The sequence below is a fragment of the Aphelocoma coerulescens genome, chromosome 1 (genome assembly GCF_041296385.1).
Source record: "Aphelocoma coerulescens isolate FSJ_1873_10779 chromosome 1, UR_Acoe_1.0, whole genome shotgun sequence".
Taxonomy (NCBI): domain Eukaryota; kingdom Metazoa; phylum Chordata; class Aves; order Passeriformes; family Corvidae; genus Aphelocoma; species Aphelocoma coerulescens.
The window spans coordinates 106,109,628-106,129,205 of NC_091013.1; the positions used below are offsets into that span (position 1 = coordinate 106,109,628).

A 19,578-nucleotide genomic window follows, 5' to 3' on the forward strand; every position below is an offset into this window, starting at 1 on the left:
TGATATTATTGTGCTCACACTCTGATATTACACCTGGACAGTCTTGCAATCTCCTCAGTTAACAGGCCCATTTGTTCAACTATCAACTCCCCTCTTTTATATCTCATCCAAACAGTAACAATCAACACCCCGAAACCAATTCATTTATTCCAAGGGCAGACTCGCCTGCTCTTGCTGGAGCTGGAGGCCATTCCCTACCAATGCATGGCCACTTGATCCATTGTTCCTGGATCAAGTCTGCTGGACCTGCGGCAACAAGTGTGTCCTGTGTCCCTGTGACAGCAGAAAAGGGCAGGACATGTCTGCTTCCAGCGCCTGTCTTGGCTGCTCCTTCAGGGTGCTGGCACCATCATCAGAGACACCCAACAGTGTCTCCTCCCCGAGCTATCCCTATCCTCTATGCTTCCCCAGGTGTCTCCCTTGACGTTCCCTGGGGAACCTCCCTGCTCGTGGCCGTCCGTTGCCGTGCTCAGCAAGGACGCAGTTCTGTTTGGACGTGAGCTGCCACAGCCAGACACGCAGCAAGTGGAGCGTAGACTATCAGAGGCTGGGCCGATTCTTTTTTTCCAGAGTGCAAGAAAGACAGAAAGGCACAAGGAAACGTCACAGTGTCTCTCTAGAATCTCTTTGTCCTGTGAAACTCAGCAGCTGAAGCTGTTCTGGTGCTACTGCTAATCTCCTCCATGAAAACATTCATTCCAGGAAGGAGCAATGTCGGGGTCTCCTCCCCCCGCCATGTAGCCCTGGGAGAGGGGCCCTGAGGGGACAGGGACGGGCTTTCCTAGCCCCTGGTCAGCCTCGTTCCCCATTGGTTGTTTTGTGTTTCCCTGCGCGGGCAAGGACCCTTGGGTCCCCTGATTGTAAGAGTTCCTCGGCAGAGCTCCGGCCATGCGGCTGGAGAAATAACCATCTCTGAAACATCTACCAAGAATCTGTCCATATATGTTTCTTTTCCACGGGACTCCTGGTTTGATACGTCTTGTTACAGCATCCCCGCTGTAACAGAGCAACATCTCCTGTCAGATACCAATCTGTTGCCCCCAGCCGCTCCAGCTGCTCCTGCCAACAGCCCCCTGTAGGAAGGAGCACAGACCCCAATGCATCCTGGCTTTGGCTGCCCGTGGGCAGAGAAGCCCCCCGGGGCACAGGTCTCTGGGGCAGGAGATGGGCAGCAGTGCTGCCAGGGCTTGGGGGGTGGCAGGTCTGCTTCGGCAGGGACTCTGCCACACCTGCCCATTTCAGCGCTCCCCGGGCCCCAGGGCTCAGAGCAGCACTCGTTCCCTGGCCCACACGTTCCTCGTCTGTGTCACAGCCCCGGGCTTAGGACGGCCACCGGCCGGGACGTGTCCCAAGGAGGCCGTGCCAGCTTCTGTGGAAGGCCCCGTGCCCTTCCCGCCGCGGCTGCGTCGGCAGCCGTGGGGGCTCCTTGTGCTGCCCCGAACCCGCAGAGCAGGGGAGCGTTTGCTTATGGTTGGAGCCGTTGCTTAAGTTCCTGTCGGGCTGTCTTAGACACTTGGGGCAAGGGATTCCTTCCAAGCTGGGCCACTTGGGGCGGGCTGGGGGCGGCCCAGGGCAGGTGGCATTGTGTGCAAGGGCCCTTTGTGACATGGTGCCGCACGGTCACCGTGGGTGTGCCAGGGCCCTTTGTGACACGTGCTGCTGACATAGGTGCTGGCGGCGACGCAGCCACGCCACAGTGCTCGGAGCACGCGACGGGACAGGACGGGACAGAGCGGTGCCGCACAGCCCACTCGTTCCTTGCCGACCCGGAGCTTTTCTGAGGCGTTATTCCTGCAGTGCCCTCAAGACCAGACTGCAGGACTTGGTGACTCGGAGCTTTTCCAAGGCGTCTCCCTTTCCTGCGGCCGCTGCCCTCGAGGACAGACCGTGGGATTTGGTGACCTGAATCATTTACGAGGAGTCTCCTGTCATTGTGGCGGAGCCCTCTGAGACCGGAGTGCAGGACTTGCTCTCCTGTAGCCTTCCTGAGGCTTCTCTGTCGCAGGTGCCTTCAAGGCACAACTGCACGACCTGCTGACCCGGAACCTTCCCAGGCATCTCGTCTGCAAGTAGCCATACATCTACTCAGTGTCATGGAGCAGAGGCCCCTGACCGTGCCCAAGCAGGCCTTGGTGAAGGGCGAGGAAGAAGGCCCTGGAGCTGCCCCAGCACAGCAGCCTGCAGAGGTGCAGCAGTTCCAGCAGCCACAGGAGGGTGAGTGGCAGAGCTGGGCCCCAGGGCTGGTGCCTGCAGCCAGCTAGGCCCCATCCCATCCCATCCCATCCCATCCCATCCCATCCCATCCCATCCCATCCCATCCCATCCCATCCCATCCCATCCCATCCCATCCCCTGGGAACATGCCCATGGACAGGAGGGAAGAGGGGCCAGGGCAGACCCCTCCGCAGCGGCCGTGCCCCATCCCCCGGCCCAGGCCCGGGCTGTGTTCTCCGGCCTCTCCCGCAGCCCCTCAGCTCTGGCCACGCTCGCTCTTTGCCAGATGCAGCCGTGGACCGGACACAAGAGCAGGGCCCCGCCCGTGGCCGCTTCCGCAGAACAGCGCAGGTACCTGCAGCCATCCCCACCCGAGCTGGGCCTGCTGTCGCTGCTCAGCCGAGCACCGCGCTGGCAGCACCCCATGGAACATCCCTCCCTTCTTTGCCCTTCTCCTGCAGATGATTTGCGAATTCATCAGGAGAATTCGGGAGGAAGAGAGCAGCGTCACGGGCATTGGGGTCAGAGCATACCCTCACATCTTCAAAACCAAGACCAGTGCCGCCCTGCTGGATATGCTTGTGGAGGAGGGCGTTTCCAGCCCAAAGAGAGTAAGCAGCCTGTGGCCAGGGCTGGAGCCCCCCAGGAATCGCTTGGCCACCCAAGCCACGCCCGCTGGTCACTTTAAGCCTTTGAGGCCATCACAGTGTGCTGGGAAGGGAAGCGCTCCTCTGGAGAAGCAGGGGACATTAGTCCCTCTGGCAGCTTTCCAACTCTCCCCGTGCCTTCTCCAGGTGCCCGCCGTGGTGAGGTACATCCACCAGTGGCTCCTGTCCAATGAGTATCCTGACTCCAGACTGTCCAGGACCCTTCTGGCTCTGACTGAGGCCTACCCCACTGATGTGGTGATGACCATCCTGCGTGTGGCCCCATCATGTGACAGGTATGGGGCCCACCTGTCCAGAGGGCCCAGGGCTCACCAGCTCATCGCCCTGTGGAGCCCGTCCCAGGTGTCTGACAAACGCAGAGTTCCAGGGCCCTCTGGCCCCTCCATTTCCCAGCCCTGGCATGTCAGCCCCCAAGCCTGCTGCCATGCTCCCTCCCTGCCCCTCAGGGGCCCGTCCCCACAGGGGTGGGCTGCCTGGCTGCTGCCTGTGAGGGGCACTGGGCAGAGGCAGGGCTGGCAGCCAGCTCAGGTCCCCGCTGCTGCCCAGGCCACGGTGCTGTGGCCGAGATCCCCCCTGAGACAGAGCTCTGACCCCACAGAGCTGCCACGACCATGTGGAAGACGCTCATGTGCTCAGTCAGGACTTCAAAGACAGTCATGCCGCTACTCCTCGATGTGCTGGGGAGCTGGCCAGAGCACAGCACGCGCACCTCCGACGGGGACGACACAGTCGTCTTTGCCCTGGCTGTGAGTTTCTGGAACCGGCCCTTGCTCGCCCCTGGCTCGCCGCTCCAGCAGTTCTCCATCCTCCTTCCCCCACTGCATCTGCCTGCCTCAGGCGCTGGGCTGAAACTGGGGCTAGGGGCAGGTTCAGGGGCACCAGGCCCAGTGCTCCCCCCTGCGTCTCCCCTGGCCTCTCCCTCCCATGCTCGGGCCCTGCCACATGGACACCTCGGCAGTGAGCGCTGTCTCAGGGTGGTCTGTCTTCTGCAGGCAACTCTGGTGATGTGGAAGATCCTCCAGGTGCCCTCTGTGCCACACGTAGTGACAGTCTATTTGCCCCGCCTCTTTGTGCATCTGCTCTTCCAAGTTTTCTTCAGCACAGTGGAGATGCCAGAGAAGGTCGAGAACTTGTGGAGAGCATGCCAGGAGCAACACGGCCTTGCCACCGACCCCAACAGGTGCTCCATGCCAGTCCTCCTGTCCCTCCCATGTCCCCAGCGCAGGAGCCAGTGCCCCCAGCGTGACCTGGGCTTTGCTCTGCACACAGGTTTGCAGTGCAGACCCTGAAGGACCTGCTCTGCCGACTCTACTATGAGGACGTGGTGGTGGCCGTGGAACACAAGCGTGGCTGGGACACGCTGCTCTGTGCTGACACCCACCACCACGCAGTGGGTCTGCTGGCCAGGTGAGGCCCCCTCCTCCCCAGCTGCCCTCGGCATCTGTGCCCTGTGTCCCGGGTGCCCCACACAGTCCCCGTGCTCATGGGCCAGAGGGCCTTGTCACCGAGGGCCGGCCGGCCGGCCAAGGACACTGGAAAAGGCTGGGAGAGGAGGGTCCCCAAGAGCAGCCGCCTCCCAAAAGACCCAGGTCCCCTTGCAGGGTGGCGGGGAAAGACCAGAGCTGTGTGAGTCTGTCCTGGGAGAGGTTTGCCCCCCCGGCTCACAGTCTTGCTTCCTTTCTCCTCCTGCCAGGGAGATGTCCCGGGCCTCCAAATTCATGCCTTTCCGGATCGTTTGCCACCTGTTCAGCCTGCTCAGCGGGGAGGAGCCATGCCAGGATCTGCCTGCCCTGGCCTTCATTGTGGAGGTGAGCCCGATGGCCAGCGCAGCCTCGCCCCGCTGCCTCCCAGCTCTCTGCCCTCTCGTAGCCGCAGCTGCCCGGGACGGTGCCCGCGCCCTGTGCTGCTGCCTGGGCCCAGCGCTGCACGCTTGCGGGCTCGTGCCGGCCGGCTCCCCCGTCACTCCCCTGTGCCTTTCAGGTCCTCTCAGATCCCCCTTTCCAGCATTGGCTGGACTGGGGTAGATGCAGTGACAGCGTCCTGGAGATCATGTCCAAGAACCTGCGGAGCGAGTGCAGGGAGAGGCGTCGCCTGGCGCTCAGAGGCCTTGTGGTGCTCAGCGAGGATCCCTCGATGGTGAGAAGGGGGCAGCGGCTGAAGCTGCGCTGGCAGCGTGGGGCTGGGGAAGGCAGTCGCCTGGGCTTGGCTGGGCTTCGGGCACTGAGGCAGCTGTTCCCAGCTCTCCTGCCTCCCGGTTCAGCTGCCCGAGTGCTTCGGGACAGGCCTTTGGCCTCTGGGCCCTGCAGCAGCAGGGTGAGGTTGCACAGCCTTGTGTTCCACACAGACCAAAGGAATGTGGAGCCTGACCGAAAGCCTTGTGGAGTGCCTGCAGGAAGATGACAGCGACGTGGTTGGGATGACCGTCGTCGTCCTCAGCTATTTGTTCCTGCATAGTGGTGCCCCGATACCCAGCCCCATCGCCCTGCAGCTGGCTGAGGCGCTCCTGCCACTCTTTGACAACGTAAGGCTCTGTGCCCCCAGCCACGGCCACTGGCTGCTGCCCAGACACTTTGTGCCCTGTGCATTTTCAGGCCCATGCCCAGGTGGGCCTGGAGCGGCCAATGCGGAGCTCTGTCTTTCTTCCTTTCATACAGGACGACAGCCAGGTGCGGCTGCGCTCCATGTTCGTCTTCCAGGAGATGATGGGTTTATTAACGGCAGAGGGAAAAAAGGCCCTGAAGTCACACGTGCGCCAGAGCCTGCTCCCACTCTCCTTCCACTGCCATGACGAGGACGGGCACGTGGCCGATGTGAGGACTCGTGGGCTGCCGGGGTTCCCCTGGGAGGGGGCTCGGCCGCCTCCTGCCCTGGCGCCTCATGGGCTGCAGCACCCCCCTGGCCTCGGCACAAGGACACGGGTCCTGTGCCCTGGGCTGTGGTGCCATCTCCCGGTCTCTGCTGCTCTCCAGGCCTCCCGGGAAGCGCTGCATTGTGCGGCCAGCTTCCTGAAAAGGAGAGCTCTCGAACACATGCTGGACGTGGATCAGACATGGAGGTTCGGCGAGGGCCTGGTAAGGACGGCCTGGAAGCCCAAGTCGCAGCCTGGAGAAGCCCCCTGACTGCGGTGCTCCGTGTGGGGGGCTGGCAGCTGTGCCCCCCGCCCAGTGCTGCAGCCAGGGGCTCCAGCCTGCGCTCCACACGCTGCTCCCATCCCTGGCCGCACGGGCTCTTCTCCAGGCTCCTGTGGCCGCGAGCCGGGTGCCCACGGAGCCCCGGCCTCGCTGGGCTTTGGGGCGGGGGGGCACCGCGGCTCCCCGGGCAGCGCCCGGCCCTCGGCCCCCTCCAGAGCCCGGCGCCAGCGGCTGCTGGCCGGGCCTCAGGGCTGTGCGGGCAGGGGAGGCCACGGCGGGCCGCAGGGAGCGCCCGGCCGAGGGGCTGAGCCCGCGCCAACCCTTCCCTCCTGGCGCTCTCTCCAGCTGGCAGGGGACAGGAGCCGAGCGGCCGAGCACTTGCGGCGGGCCCTGCCGTACCTGCGGAGCCCACAGGAGTCCCTGCGACAGGCGGCCATCAGGTTCATTGGTGAGCCACGAGGCCGGGGCCCCTCCCCGCCCCTCCCCGCCCCGCCGCAGCGCGGCCCCAGCCCCGGCTGCTGCCCCGGCAGCGGGATCCGGGCCAGGGGCCGTGGGGCTCCGCCTGCCCTCGGGGCTGCCACCGTCCTCTCGCAGCCGTGCCCTCGGGCGTCGGGATGCGGCGAGGGCCCGGGCTGAGCCCTGCCGGGGCGAGGAGAGCGTGTGGCCGCAGGGCTGGCAGCGCCGCTGTCAGGGAGCTGTGTCGCTGGGGCCGTGACAGGCTCTGTGTTCCCAGGCATCGCCGGGCGGCACCTGAGGGGCCAGCAGGAAGAGCTCCAGCTCCTCTGCGAGGGTGAGTGAGTGCAGCCGGCTGTCAGCGGGGGCTGGCGGGGGGAGCTGCAATCCCTGCCCCGGCTGCGGAGGGCTCTGCTCTCTGCGCGGACGAGGGGTGGTGTGGGCAGAGCACAGAGAGGTTTCAGGGGCACGTGGGGGATTTGTGGCCAGCACCTTTGGTTGTCCAGGGACCTTCGATCCCATTGGTCCCTGCTCCCTCTTGGCCATGGCCAGAGCAGGCTGGGATGGCCCTGGCAGGGGGGGTCTCCTCGGGTCCCCGCAGATCCGGAGTCTGACCGTGCCTCTGTTCCTCTCTCTTGCAGCCCTTGAAGACGCGTCCCGTGACATCAGCCCTGCCGTTTCCAGCCTGGCGCGTCAAACAGCCTACGTCCTCCGGGCACTGGAGAGAGCTCCGCGCTCCATCTTCCAGATGCTGCGAGATCGACTCCGCAAGGCATGCAGGACACGGCCTCGTCTGTCGGGCCGTGGCTAGCTGCAATGCTGGAGCTCTGCAGCGACCTGATCTGGGAGGCTCTCTCTGCTGGGGCCACCTGAGCCAGCGGGCATTTTTCTTTCAGATGGTTCTTTTGTTCTTTTGGTTTTTCCTTTAGATGTAAATATAGAATGTGTTTGTCTGAGACTGAAAATAGTTCATGCCTCAACCATCGATATAAGGTTTTTGCTCATTATCAAGAAGCTACAACCAAAGATGCCTCCCTGAATAGTGGGACTTTGAACTGGAAGTCAAACTGCTGATTAGATAAAGGGAAACCCATTGTTCAATCATCCCCGGTTGAGTTTGGGGTGGGGGGAGAGCGCAGCTCACAGAAGCCAGGTTTACACAGACCACCCCAACCAATCGAGGCGGGGGGAGGGGGAGGGAGGAGGTTTCAGGTTCACGGAGTAACCTCTGGTCAGAGGCACTGAGCACCCATCCTCCGTTACATAAACCGGCCCGGCTGTGGAACTCCCAAACCCCACAGGCCACACGCACGGCACTTTCACCTGAGAGGCTTTGCACCACAGGACTGCACGTGATGCAACAGATCCAGAGTCGGCGGTGAGAGACTGCCCCCCTCCCCCAGGGGGACATGCCTGGACATTGCTACCTGGCTCGAGGGTATATAAACCCATCCGATTCTGTGCTTTCTGGGGGGACTTTCACCACCAAGAACACCAGCTGGATCAGCTGGATCAGCGGAACATGGTGGGGATCCACGGAGTGGTGATATTTTCCTTATTCTGTCCCTGTCACTCTTTCTGTCCCCCGCCAACCATTTTCTACTTCTTTCTTTCTCTAATATTTACCATCAAATAAAACCCATAGTATTGTCACTGGCATATGGTCTCGTTTGCACCTTAATTCGGGCAGAAGCATTTCTAAGAACCTTAAAAAGGAATTGTAACAGTGTTCTAATACACAGACTCCCAGGAGCTTTCTTCTGGTGCCCAGTGTCCACAGGGCACAGGGGAAGAGGGGAAAAAGGGTGCTTGTACTCAGCAAGTTGCCCGGGTGTGCAGTGTGGAAGGGGAAATGGCCAGAAGCCCCCTGGCCTTCGGGGGTTCTGCTGAAGCCTTAATGCTGCCGACAGAGCGGCTGGGCAGGGGCCGGAGCTGCGGGGACGGCTGCGAGACCGGTGCCTGGAGATGGCCGCAACCCCTGTCCCAGGCAGGAACCGCCGCCTGTGTCCTCCTGCCCGTGCGTTGCTGGCTGGACTGCTGAGGGCTCCGAGGTGCCTCTTGATCCGGCCCCTCTGGAGCTCCGTCGGGGCTGCGGCGCTGCTTGGCCGGGCTGGGGGAGAGCCTGAGGGGCCGGGGTGGTGGGAAGGCCTGAGGAACCGGGTGTCAAAGACCATAAGCAGCCCCCGGGCAGCCGCCTCGTTCCTGCCACCCGGCTGTTCCGGCACTTCCCCGATGCGTCTGTCTCCCAGGCCTGCGGCAGAAGCCCTCGAGGCCAGCAGGAGGTGGGGAACACCCCAAGGTGCACAGGCTGGGCCGGCTGGGGACAAGGAGGGTGGGGGGCCATGCCGGGCACGGCCACTGGCCGCTGCCAATAAGGGGCAGTGGGCGGAGGCAGGGCCGGCGGCCAGCCCGGGCCCCCGCGGCTGCCCAGGCCACGGTGCTGTGACCGAGGCCCCCCTGACACAGAGCTCTGGGCCCGCACAGCTGCTGCCTCCGCGGGGAGGCCGGCGATGTCTCCTCGAGCAGGGCTGCCGAGTCGCTGCTGCCGAAGCGGCTCTGGACGCCGCAGAAACAGCAGCAGAGCGTGCACAGGAGCAGCAGCAGCCCGAACGCCTGCTCACCAAGGCATCCGCACCAGCCGGGATGCCAAACGGGGGCATAATGTGGGCACAACTGCACGTGGCTTGGCAAAAGGCTCCAGCAGAATTGGCCACAATGGCTTTCTCTTGCCTTGCCAGCCTCACAGCGATGCTCGGCAGCTTCGGCTGCAGCCCGTGCCCTTGACTGACTTCAGTGGCCGTGCTTGAGGGTGTTGTAAACGAGGCTGAGACTTTTTGAAAAGAAAAGCCAACTCCTTTCTTTATTAACAACTGAGAGCGGGAACCCAGGATAAGCCCAGGCTCCGTGCGACAAGCCAGAGTAAACCAACACACAAAAAAGGACAGTGCGACCCACTGGGTGCTCCCTTGGACCCCAAGTTCCGCAGGAGGACCCCGGATAAAGTCCCAGGTCCGTTCTTTTACCCTCTGTCCCTTCACAACTGGTGGATTTGGGATCCTTCTTCTGATTGGCTCACTTCCAGGGCTTCCATTGGTCTTTATCAAGATGCATTTTTGTCCAATCATTTCCCAAGGGCGTTGAATGATTGCATAATCCTTTATCCAGTAGTGGTCCAAGATGTTGACATCACCTGCATGAGGTAATTTTCTAGTCCATCACGTCATCACGTCCCCAATTGCGTCTCCACCTGATATTATTGTGCTCACACTCTGATATTACACCTGGACAGTCTTGCAATCTCCTCAGTTAACAGGCCCATTTGTTCAACTATCAACTCCCCTCTTTTATATCTCATCCAAACAGTAACAATCAACACCCCGAAACCAATTCATTTATTCCAAGGGCAGACTCGCCTGCTCTTGCTGGAGCTGGAGGCCATTCCCTACCAATGCATGGCCACTTGATCCATTGTTCCTGGATCAAGTCTGCTGGACCTGCGGCAACAAGTGTGTCCTGTGTCCCTGTGACAGCAGAAAAGGGCAGGACATGTCTGCTTCCAGCGCCTGTCTTGGCTGCTCCTTCAGGGTGCTGGCACCATCATCAGAGACACCCAACAGTGTCTCCTCCCCGAGCTATCCCTATCCTCTATGCTTCCCCAGGTGTCTCCCTTGACGTTCCCTGGGGAACCTCCCTGCTCGTGGCCGTCCGTTGCCGTGCTCAGCAAGGACGCAGTTCTGTTTGGACGTGAGCTGCCACAGCCAGACACGCAGCAAGTGGAGCGTAGACTATCAGAGGCTGGGCCGATTCTTTTTTTCCAGAGTGCAAGAAAGACAGAAAGGCACAAGGAAACGTCACAGTGTCTCTCTAGAATCTCTTTGTCCTGTGAAACTCAGCAGCTGAAGCTGTTCTGGTGCTACTGCTAATCTCCTCCATGAAAACATTCATTCCAGGAAGGAGCAATGTCGGGGTCTCCTCCCCCCGCCATGTAGCCCTGGGAGAGGGGCCCTGAGGGGACAGGGACGGGCTTTCCTAGCCCCTGGTCAGCCTCGTTCCCCATTGGTTGTTTTGTGTTTCCCTGCGCGGGCAAGGACCCTTGGGTCCCCTGATTGTAAGAGTTCCTCGGCAGAGCTCCGGCCATGCGGCTGGAGAAATAACCATCTCTGAAACATCTACCAAGAATCTGTCCATATATGTTTCTTTTCCACGGGACTCCTGGTTTGATACGTCTTGTTACAGCATCCCCGCTGTAACAGAGCAACATCTCCTGTCAGATACCAATCTGTTGCCCCCAGCCGCTCCAGCTGCTCCTGCCAACAGCCCCCTGTAGGAAGGAGCACAGACCCCAATGCATCCTGGCTTTGGCTGCCCGTGGGCAGAGAAGCCCCCCGGGGCACAGGTCTCTGGGGCAGGAGATGGGCAGCAGTGCTGCCAGGGCTTGGGGGGTGGCAGGTCTGCTTCGGCAGGGACTCTGCCACACCTGCCCATTTCAGCGCTCCCCGGGCCCCAGGGCTCAGAGCAGCACTCGTTCCCTGGCCCACACGTTCCTCGTCTGTGTCACAGCCCCGGGCTTAGGACGGCCACCGGCCGGGACGTGTCCCAAGGAGGCCGTGCCAGCTTCTGTGGAAGGCCCCGTGCCCTTCCCGCCGCGGCTGCGTCGGCAGCCGTGGGGGCTCCTTGTGCTGCCCCGAACCCGCAGAGCAGGGGAGCGTTTGCTTATGGTTGGAGCCGTTGCTTAAGTTCCTGTCGGGCTGTCTTAGACACTTGGGGCAAGGGATTCCTTCCAAGCTGGGCCACTTGGGGCGGGCTGGGGGCGGCCCAGGGCAGGTGGCATTGTGTGCAAGGGCCCTTTGTGACATGGTGCCGCACGGTCACCGTGGGTGTGCCAGGGCCCTTTGTGACACGTGCTGCTGACATAGGTGCTGGCGGCGACGCAGCCACGCCACAGTGCTCGGAGCACGCGACGGGACAGGACGGGACAGAGCGGTGCCGCACAGCCCACTCGTTCCTTGCCGACCCGGAGCTTTTCTGAGGCGTTATTCCTGCAGTGCCCTCAAGACCAGACTGCAGGACTTGGTGACTCGGAGCTTTTCCAAGGCGTCTCCCTTTCCTGCGGCCGCTGCCCTCGAGGACAGACCGTGGGATTTGGTGACCTGAATCATTTACGAGGAGTCTCCTGTCATTGTGGCGGAGCCCTCTGAGACCGGAGTGCAGGACTTGCTCTCCTGTAGCCTTCCTGAGGCTTCTCTGTCGCAGGTGCCTTCAAGGCACAACTGCACGACCTGCTGACCCGGAACCTTCCCAGGCATCTCGTCTGCAAGTAGCCATACATCTACTCAGTGTCATGGAGCAGAGGCCCCTGACCGTGCCCAAGCAGGCCTTGGTGAAGGGCGAGGAAGAAGGCCCTGGAGCTGCCCCAGCACAGCAGCCTGCAGAGGTGCAGCAGTTCCAGCAGCCACAGGAGGGTGAGTGGCAGAGCTGGGCCCCAGGGCTGGTGCCTGCAGCCAGCTAGGCCCCATCCCATCCCATCCCATCCCATCCCATCCCATCCCATCCCATCCCATCCCATCCCATCCCATCCCATCCCATCCCATCCCATCCCCTGGGAACATGCCCATGGACAGGAGGGAAGAGGGGCCAGGGCAGACCCCTCCGCAGCGGCCGTGCCCCATCCCCCGGCCCAGGCCCGGGCTGTGTTCTCCGGCCTCTCCCGCAGCCCCTCAGCTCTGGCCACGCTCGCTCTTTGCCAGATGCAGCCGTGGACCGGACACAAGAGCAGGGCCCCGCCCGTGGCCGCTTCCGCAGAACAGCGCAGGTACCTGCAGCCATCCCCACCCGAGCTGGGCCTGCTGTCGCTGCTCAGCCGAGCACCGCGCTGGCAGCACCCCATGGAACATCCCTCCCTTCTTTGCCCTTCTCCTGCAGATGATTTGCGAATTCATCAGGAGAATTCGGGAGGAAGAGAGCAGCGTCACGGGCATTGGGGTCAGAGCATACCCTCACATCTTCAAAACCAAGACCAGTGCCGCCCTGCTGGATATGCTTGTGGAGGAGGGCGTTTCCAGCCCAAAGAGAGTAAGCAGCCTGTGGCCAGGGCTGGAGCCCCCCAGGAATCGCTTGGCCACCCAAGCCACGCCCGCTGGTCACTTTAAGCCTTTGAGGCCATCACAGTGTGCTGGGAAGGGAAGCGCTCCTCTGGAGAAGCAGGGGACATTAGTCCCTCTGGCAGCTTTCCAACTCTCCCCGTGCCTTCTCCAGGTGCCCGCCGTGGTGAGGTACATCCACCAGTGGCTCCTGTCCAATGAGTATCCTGACTCCAGACTGTCCAGGACCCTTCTGGCTCTGACTGAGGCCTACCCCACTGATGTGGTGATGACCATCCTGCGTGTGGCCCCATCATGTGACAGGTATGGGGCCCACCTGTCCAGAGGGCCCAGGGCTCACCAGCTCATCGCCCTGTGGAGCCCGTCCCAGGTGTCTGACAAACGCAGAGTTCCAGGGCCCTCTGGCCCCTCCATTTCCCAGCCCTGGCATGTCAGCCCCCAAGCCTGCTGCCATGCTCCCTCCCTGCCCCTCAGGGGCCCGTCCCCACAGGGGTGGGCTGCCTGGCTGCTGCCTGTGAGGGGCACTGGGCAGAGGCAGGGCTGGCAGCCAGCTCAGGTCCCCGCTGCTGCCCAGGCCACGGTGCTGTGGCCGAGATCCCCCCTGAGACAGAGCTCTGACCCCACAGAGCTGCCACGACCATGTGGAAGACGCTCATGTGCTCAGTCAGGACTTCAAAGACAGTCATGCCGCTACTCCTCGATGTGCTGGGGAGCTGGCCAGAGCACAGCACGCGCACCTCCGACGGGGACGACACAGTCGTCTTTGCCCTGGCTGTGAGTTTCTGGAACCGGCCCTTGCTCGCCCCTGGCTCGCCGCTCCAGCAGTTCTCCATCCTCCTTCCCCCACTGCATCTGCCTGCCTCAGGCGCTGGGCTGAAACTGGGGCTAGGGGCAGGTTCAGGGGCACCAGGCCCAGTGCTCCCCCCTGCGTCTCCCCTGGCCTCTCCCTCCCATGCTCGGGCCCTGCCACATGGACACCTCGGCAGTGAGCGCTGTCTCAGGGTGGTCTGTCTTCTGCAGGCAACTCTGGTGATGTGGAAGATCCTCCAGGTGCCCTCTGTGCCACACGTAGTGACAGTCTATTTGCCCCGCCTCTTTGTGCATCTGCTCTTCCAAGTTTTCTTCAGCACAGTGGAGATGCCAGAGAAGGTCGAGAACTTGTGGAGAGCATGCCAGGAGCAACACGGCCTTGCCACCGACCCCAACAGGTGCTCCATGCCAGTCCTCCTGTCCCTCCCATGTCCCCAGCGCAGGAGCCAGTGCCCCCAGCGTGACCTGGGCTTTGCTCTGCACACAGGTTTGCAGTGCAGACCCTGAAGGACCTGCTCTGCCGACTCTACTATGAGGACGTGGTGGTGGCCGTGGAACACAAGCGTGGCTGGGACACGCTGCTCTGTGCTGACACCCACCACCACGCAGTGGGTCTGCTGGCCAGGTGAGGCCCCCTCCTCCCCAGCTGCCCTCGGCATCTGTGCCCTGTGTCCCGGGTGCCCCACACAGTCCCCGTGCTCATGGGCCAGAGGGCCTTGTCACCGAGGGCCGGCCGGCCGGCCAAGGACACTGGAAAAGGCTGGGAGAGGAGGGTCCCCAAGAGCAGCCGCCTCCCAAAAGACCCAGGTCCCCTTGCAGGGTGGCGGGGAAAGACCAGAGCTGTGTGAGTCTGTCCTGGGAGAGGTTTGCCCCCCCGGCTCACAGTCTTGCTTCCTTTCTCCTCCTGCCAGGGAGATGTCCCGGGCCTCCAAATTCATGCCTTTCCGGATCGTTTGCCACCTGTTCAGCCTGCTCAGCGGGGAGGAGCCATGCCAGGATCTGCCTGCCCTGGCCTTCATTGTGGAGGTGAGCCCGATGGCCAGCGCAGCCTCGCCCCGCTGCCTCCCAGCTCTCTGCCCTCTCGTAGCCGCAGCTGCCCGGGACGGTGCCCGCGCCCTGTGCTGCTGCCTGGGCCCAGCGCTGCACGCTTGCGGGCTCGTGCCGGCCGGCTCCCCCGTCACTCCCCTGTGCCTTTCAGGTCCTCTCAGATCCCCCTTTCCAGCATTGGCTGGACTGGGGTAGATGCAGTGACAGCGTCCTGGAGATCATGTCCAAGAACCTGCGGAGCGAGTGCAGGGAGAGGCGTCGCCTGGCGCTCAGAGGCCTTGTGGTGCTCAGCGAGGATCCCTCGATGGTGAGAAGGGGGCAGCGGCTGAAGCTGCGCTGGCAGCGTGGGGCTGGGGAAGGCAGTCGCCTGGGCTTGGCTGGGCTTCGGGCACTGAGGCAGCTGTTCCCAGCTCTCCTGCCTCCCGGTTCAGCTGCCCGAGTGCTTCGGGACAGGCCTTTGGCCTCTGGGCCCTGCAGCAGCAGGGTGAGGTTGCACAGCCTTGTGTTCCACACAGACCAAAGGAATGTGGAGCCTGACCGAAAGCCTTGTGGAGTGCCTGCAGGAAGATGACAGCGACGTGGTTGGGATGACCGTCGTCGTCCTCAGCTATTTGTTCCTGCATAGTGGTGCCCCGATACCCAGCCCCATCGCCCTGCAGCTGGCTGAGGCGCTCCTGCCACTCTTTGACAACGTAAGGCTCTGTGCCCCCAGCCACGGCCACTGGCTGCTGCCCAGACACTTTGTGCCCTGTGCATTTTCAGGCCCATGCCCAGGTGGGCCTGGAGCGGCCAATGCGGAGCTCTGTCTTTCTTCCTTTCATACAGGACGACAGCCAGGTGCGGCTGCGCTCCATGTTCGTCTTCCAGGAGATGATGGGTTTATTAACGGCAGAGGGAAAAAAGGCCCTGAAGTCACACGTGCGCCAGAGCCTGCTCCCACTCTCCTTCCACTGCCATGACGAGGACGGGCACGTGGCCGATGTGAGGACTCGTGGGCTGCCGGGGTTCCCCTGGGAGGGGGCTCGGCCGCCTCCTGCCCTGGCGCCTCATGGGCTGCAGCACCCCCCTGGCCTCGGCACAAGGACACGGGTCCTGTGCCCTGGGCTGTGGTGCCATCTCCCGGTCTCTGCTGCTCTCCAGGCCTCCCGGGAAGCGCTGCATTGTGCGGCCAGCTTCCTGAAAAGGAGAGCTCTCGAACACATGCTGGACGTGGATCAGACATGGAGGTTCGGCGAGGGCCTGGTAAGGACGGCCTGGAAGCCCAAGTCGCAGCCTGGAGAAGCCCCCTGACTGCGGTGCTCCGTGTGGGGGGCTGGCAGCTGTGCCCCCCGCCCAGTGCTGCAGCCAGGGGCTCCAGCCTGCGCTCCACACGCTGCTCCCATCCCTGGCCGCACGGGCTCTTCTCCAGGCTCCTGTGGCCGCGAGCCGGGTGCCCACGGAGCCCCGGCCTCGCTGGGCTTTGGGGCGGGGGGGCACCGCGGCTCCCCGGGCAGCGCCCGGCCCTCGGCCCCCTCCAGAGCCCGGCGCCAGCGGCTGCTGGCCGGGCCTCAGGGCTGTGCGGGCAGGGGAGGCCACGGCGGGCCGCAGGGAGCGCCCGGCCGAGGGGCTGAGCCCGCGCCAACCCTTCCCTCCTGGCGCTCTCTCCAGCTGGCAGGGGACAGGAGCCGAGCGGCCGAGCACTTGCGGCGGGCCCTGCCGTACCTGCGGAGCCCACAGGAGTCCCTGCGACAGGCGGCCATCAGGTTCATTGGTGAGCCACGAGGCCGGGGCCCCTCCCCGCCCCTCCCCGCCCCGCCGCAGCGCGGCCCCAGCCCCGGCTGCTGCCCCGGCAGCGGGATCCGGGCCAGGGGCCGTGGGGCTCCGCCTGCCCTCGGGGCTGCCACCGTCCTCTCGCAGCCGTGCCCTCGGGCGTCGGGATGCGGCGAGGGCCCGGGCTGAGCCCTGCCGGGGCGAGGAGAGCGTGTGGCCGCAGGGCTGGCAGCGCCGCTGTCAGGGAGCTGTGTCGCTGGGGCCGTGACAGGCTCTGTGTTCCCAGGCATCGCCGGGCGGCACCTGAGGGGCCAGCAGGAAGAGCTCCAGCTCCTCTGCGAGGGTGAGTGAGTGCAGCCGGCTGTCAGCGGGGGCTGGCGGGGGGAGCTGCAATCCCTGCCCCGGCTGCGGAGGGCTCTGCTCTCTGCGCGGACGAGGGGTGGTGTGGGCAGAGCACAGAGAGGTTTCAGGGGCACGTGGGGGATTTGTGGCCAGCACCTTTGGTTGTCCAGGGACCTTCGATCCCATTGGTCCCTGCTCCCTCTTGGCCATGGCCAGAGCAGGCTGGGATGGCCCTGGCAGGGGGGGTCTCCTCGGGTCCCCGCAGATCCGGAGTCTGACCGTGCCTCTGTTCCTCTCTCTTGCAGCCCTTGAAGACGCGTCCCGTGACATCAGCCCTGCCGTTTCCAGCCTGGCGCGTCAAACAGCCTACGTCCTCCGGGCACTGGAGAGAGCTCCGCGCTCCATCTTCCAGATGCTGCGAGATCGACTCCGCAAGGCATGCAGGACACGGCCTCGTCTGTCGGGCCGTGGCTAGCTGCAATGCTGGAGCTCTGCAGCGACCTGATCTGGGAGGCTCTCTCTGCTGGGGCCACCTGAGCCAGCGGGCATTTTTCTTTCAGATGGTTCTTTTGTTCTTTTGGTTTTTCCTTTAGATGTAAATATAGAATGTGTTTGTCTGAGACTGAAAATAGTTCATGCCTCAACCATCGATATAAGGTTTTTGCTCATTATCAAGAAGCTACAACCAAAGATGCCTCCCTGAATAGTGGGACTTTGAACTGGAAGTCAAACTGCTGATTAGATAAAGGGAAACCCATTGTTCAATCATCCCCGGTTGAGTTTGGGGTGGGGGGAGAGCGCAGCTCACAGAAGCCAGGTTTACACAGACCACCCCAACCAATCGAGGCGGGGGGAGGGGGAGGGAGGAGGTTTCAGGTTCACGGAGTAACCTCTGGTCAGAGGCACTGAGCACCCATCCTCCGTTACATAAACCGGCCCGGCTGTGGAACTCCCAAACCCCACAGGCCACACGCACGGCACTTTCACCTGAGAGGCTTTGCACCACAGGACTGCACGTGATGCAACAGATCCAGAGTCGGCGGTGAGAGACTGCCCCCCTCCCCCAGGGGGACATGCCTGGACATTGCTACCTGGCTCGAGGGTATATAAACCCATCCGATTCTGTGCTTTCTGGGGGGACTTTCACCACCAAGAACACCAGCTGGATCAGCTGGATCAGCGGAACATGGTGGGGATCCACGGAGTGGTGATATTTTCCTTATTCTGTCCCTGTCACTCTTTCTGTCCCCCGCCAACCATTTTCTACTTCTTTCTTTCTCTAATATTTACCATCAAATAAAACCCATAGTATTGTCACTGGCATATGGTCTCGTTTGCACCTTAATTCGGGCAGAAGCATTTCTAAGAACCTTAAAAAGGAATTGTAACAGTGTTCTAATACACAGACTCCCAGGAGCTTTCTTCTGGTGCCCAGTGTCCACAGGGCACAGGGGAAGAGGGGAAAAAGGGTGCTTGTACTCAGCAAGTTGCCCGGGTGTGCAGTGTGGAAGGGGAAATGGCCAGAAGCCCCCTGGCCTTCGGGGGTTCTGCTGAAGCCTTAATGCTGCCGACAGAGCGGCTGGGCAGGGGCCGGAGCTGCGGGGACGGCTGCGAGACCGGTGCCTGGAGATGGCCGCAACCCCTGTCCCAGGCAGGAACCGCCGCCTGTGTCCTCCTGCCCGTGCGTTGCTGGCTGGACTGCTGAGGGCTCCGAGGTGCCTCTTGATCCGGCCCCTCTGGAGCTCCGTCGGGGCTGCGGCGCTGCTTGGCCGGGCTGGGGGAGAGCCTGAGGGGCCGGGGTGGTGGGAAGGCCTGAGGAACCGGGTGTCAAAGACCATAAGCAGCCCCCGGGCAGCCGCCTCGTTCCTGCCACCCGGCTGTTCCGGCACTTCCCCGATGCGTCTGTCTCCCAGGCCTGCGGCAGAAGCCCTCGAGGCCAGCAGGAGGTGGGGAACACCCCAAGGTGCACAGGCTGGGCCGGCTGGGGACAAGGAGGGTGGGGGGCCATGCCGGGCACGGCCACTGGCCGCTGCCAATAAGGGGCAGTGGGCGGAGGCAGGGCCGGCGGCCAGCCCGGGCCCCCGCGGCTGCCCAGGCCACGGTGCTGTGACCGAGGCCCCCCTGACACAGAGCTCTGGGCCCGCACAGCTGCTGCCTCCGCGGGGAGGCCGGCGATGTCTCCTCGAGCAGGGCTGCCGAGTCGCTGCTGCCGAAGCGGCTCTGGACGCCGCAGAAACAGCAGCAGAGCGTGCACAGGAGCAGCAGCAGCCCGAACGCCTGCTCACCAAGGCATCCGCACCAGCCGGGATGCCAAACGGGGGCATAATGTGGGCACAACTGCACGTGGCTTGGCAAAAGGCTCCAGCAGAATTGGCCACAATGGCTTTCTCTTGCCTTGCCAGCCTCACAGCGATGCTCGGCAGCTTCGGCTGCAGCCCGTGCCCTTGACTGACTTCAGTGGCCGTGCTTGAGGGTGTTGTAAACGAGGCTGAGACTTTTTGAAAAGAAAAGCCAACTCCTTTCTTTATTAACAACTGAGAGCGGGAACCCAGGATAAGCCCAGGCTCCGTGCGACAAGCCAGAGTAAACCAACACACAAAAAAGGACAGTGCGACCCACTGGGTGCTCCCTTGGACCCCAAGTTCCGCAGGAGGACCCCGGATAAAGTCCCAGGTCCGTTCTTTTACCCTCTGTCCCTTCACAACTGGTGGATTTGGGATCCTTCTTCTGATTGGCTCACTTCCAGGGCTTCCATTGGTCTTTATCAAGATGCATTTTTGTCCAATCATTTCCCAAGGGCGTTGAATGATTGCATAATCCTTTATCCAGTAGTGGTCCAAGATGTTGACATCACCTGCATGAGGTAATTTTCTAGTCCATCACGTCATCACGTCCCCAATTGCGTCTCCACCTGATATTATTGTGCTCACACTCTGATATTACACCTGGACAGTCTTGCAATCTCCTCAGTTAACAGGCCCATTTGTTCAACTATCAACTCCCCTCTTTTATATCTCATCCAAACAGTAACAATCAACACCCCGAAACCAATTCATTTATTCCA

The 19,578-nt window shown here is 62.5% G+C and overlaps 2 protein-coding genes across 2 annotated transcripts; both read left to right on the plus strand.

Moving 5' to 3' along the window:
- The first annotated feature begins 2,081 nt into the window (after positions 1-2,081).
- On the plus strand, positions 2,082-7,276 carry LOC138119735 (maestro heat-like repeat-containing protein family member 7). Its single transcript, XM_069031874.1, has 15 exons — positions 2,082-2,214; positions 2,500-2,564; positions 2,675-2,824; positions 3,008-3,156; positions 3,480-3,627; positions 3,874-4,061; positions 4,151-4,288; positions 4,575-4,689; positions 4,862-5,017; positions 5,226-5,402; positions 5,536-5,691; positions 5,851-5,952; positions 6,358-6,460; positions 6,746-6,802; positions 7,107-7,276. The coding sequence occupies exons 1-15, from the start codon at positions 2,094-2,096 to the stop codon at positions 7,274-7,276; spliced, it is 1,995 nt and encodes a 664-aa protein (XP_068887975.1). The 5' UTR covers positions 2,082-2,093.
- Positions 7,277-11,794: 4,518 nt separating this feature from the next.
- LOC138119744 (maestro heat-like repeat-containing protein family member 7) lies at positions 11,795-16,989 on the plus strand. Its single transcript, XM_069031886.1, has 15 exons — positions 11,795-11,927; positions 12,213-12,277; positions 12,388-12,537; positions 12,721-12,869; positions 13,193-13,340; positions 13,587-13,774; positions 13,864-14,001; positions 14,288-14,402; positions 14,575-14,730; positions 14,939-15,115; positions 15,249-15,404; positions 15,564-15,665; positions 16,071-16,173; positions 16,459-16,515; positions 16,820-16,989. The coding sequence occupies exons 1-15, from the start codon at positions 11,807-11,809 to the stop codon at positions 16,987-16,989; spliced, it is 1,995 nt and encodes a 664-aa protein (XP_068887987.1). The 5' UTR covers positions 11,795-11,806.
- The last annotated feature ends 2,589 nt before the right edge of the window (positions 16,990-19,578 follow it).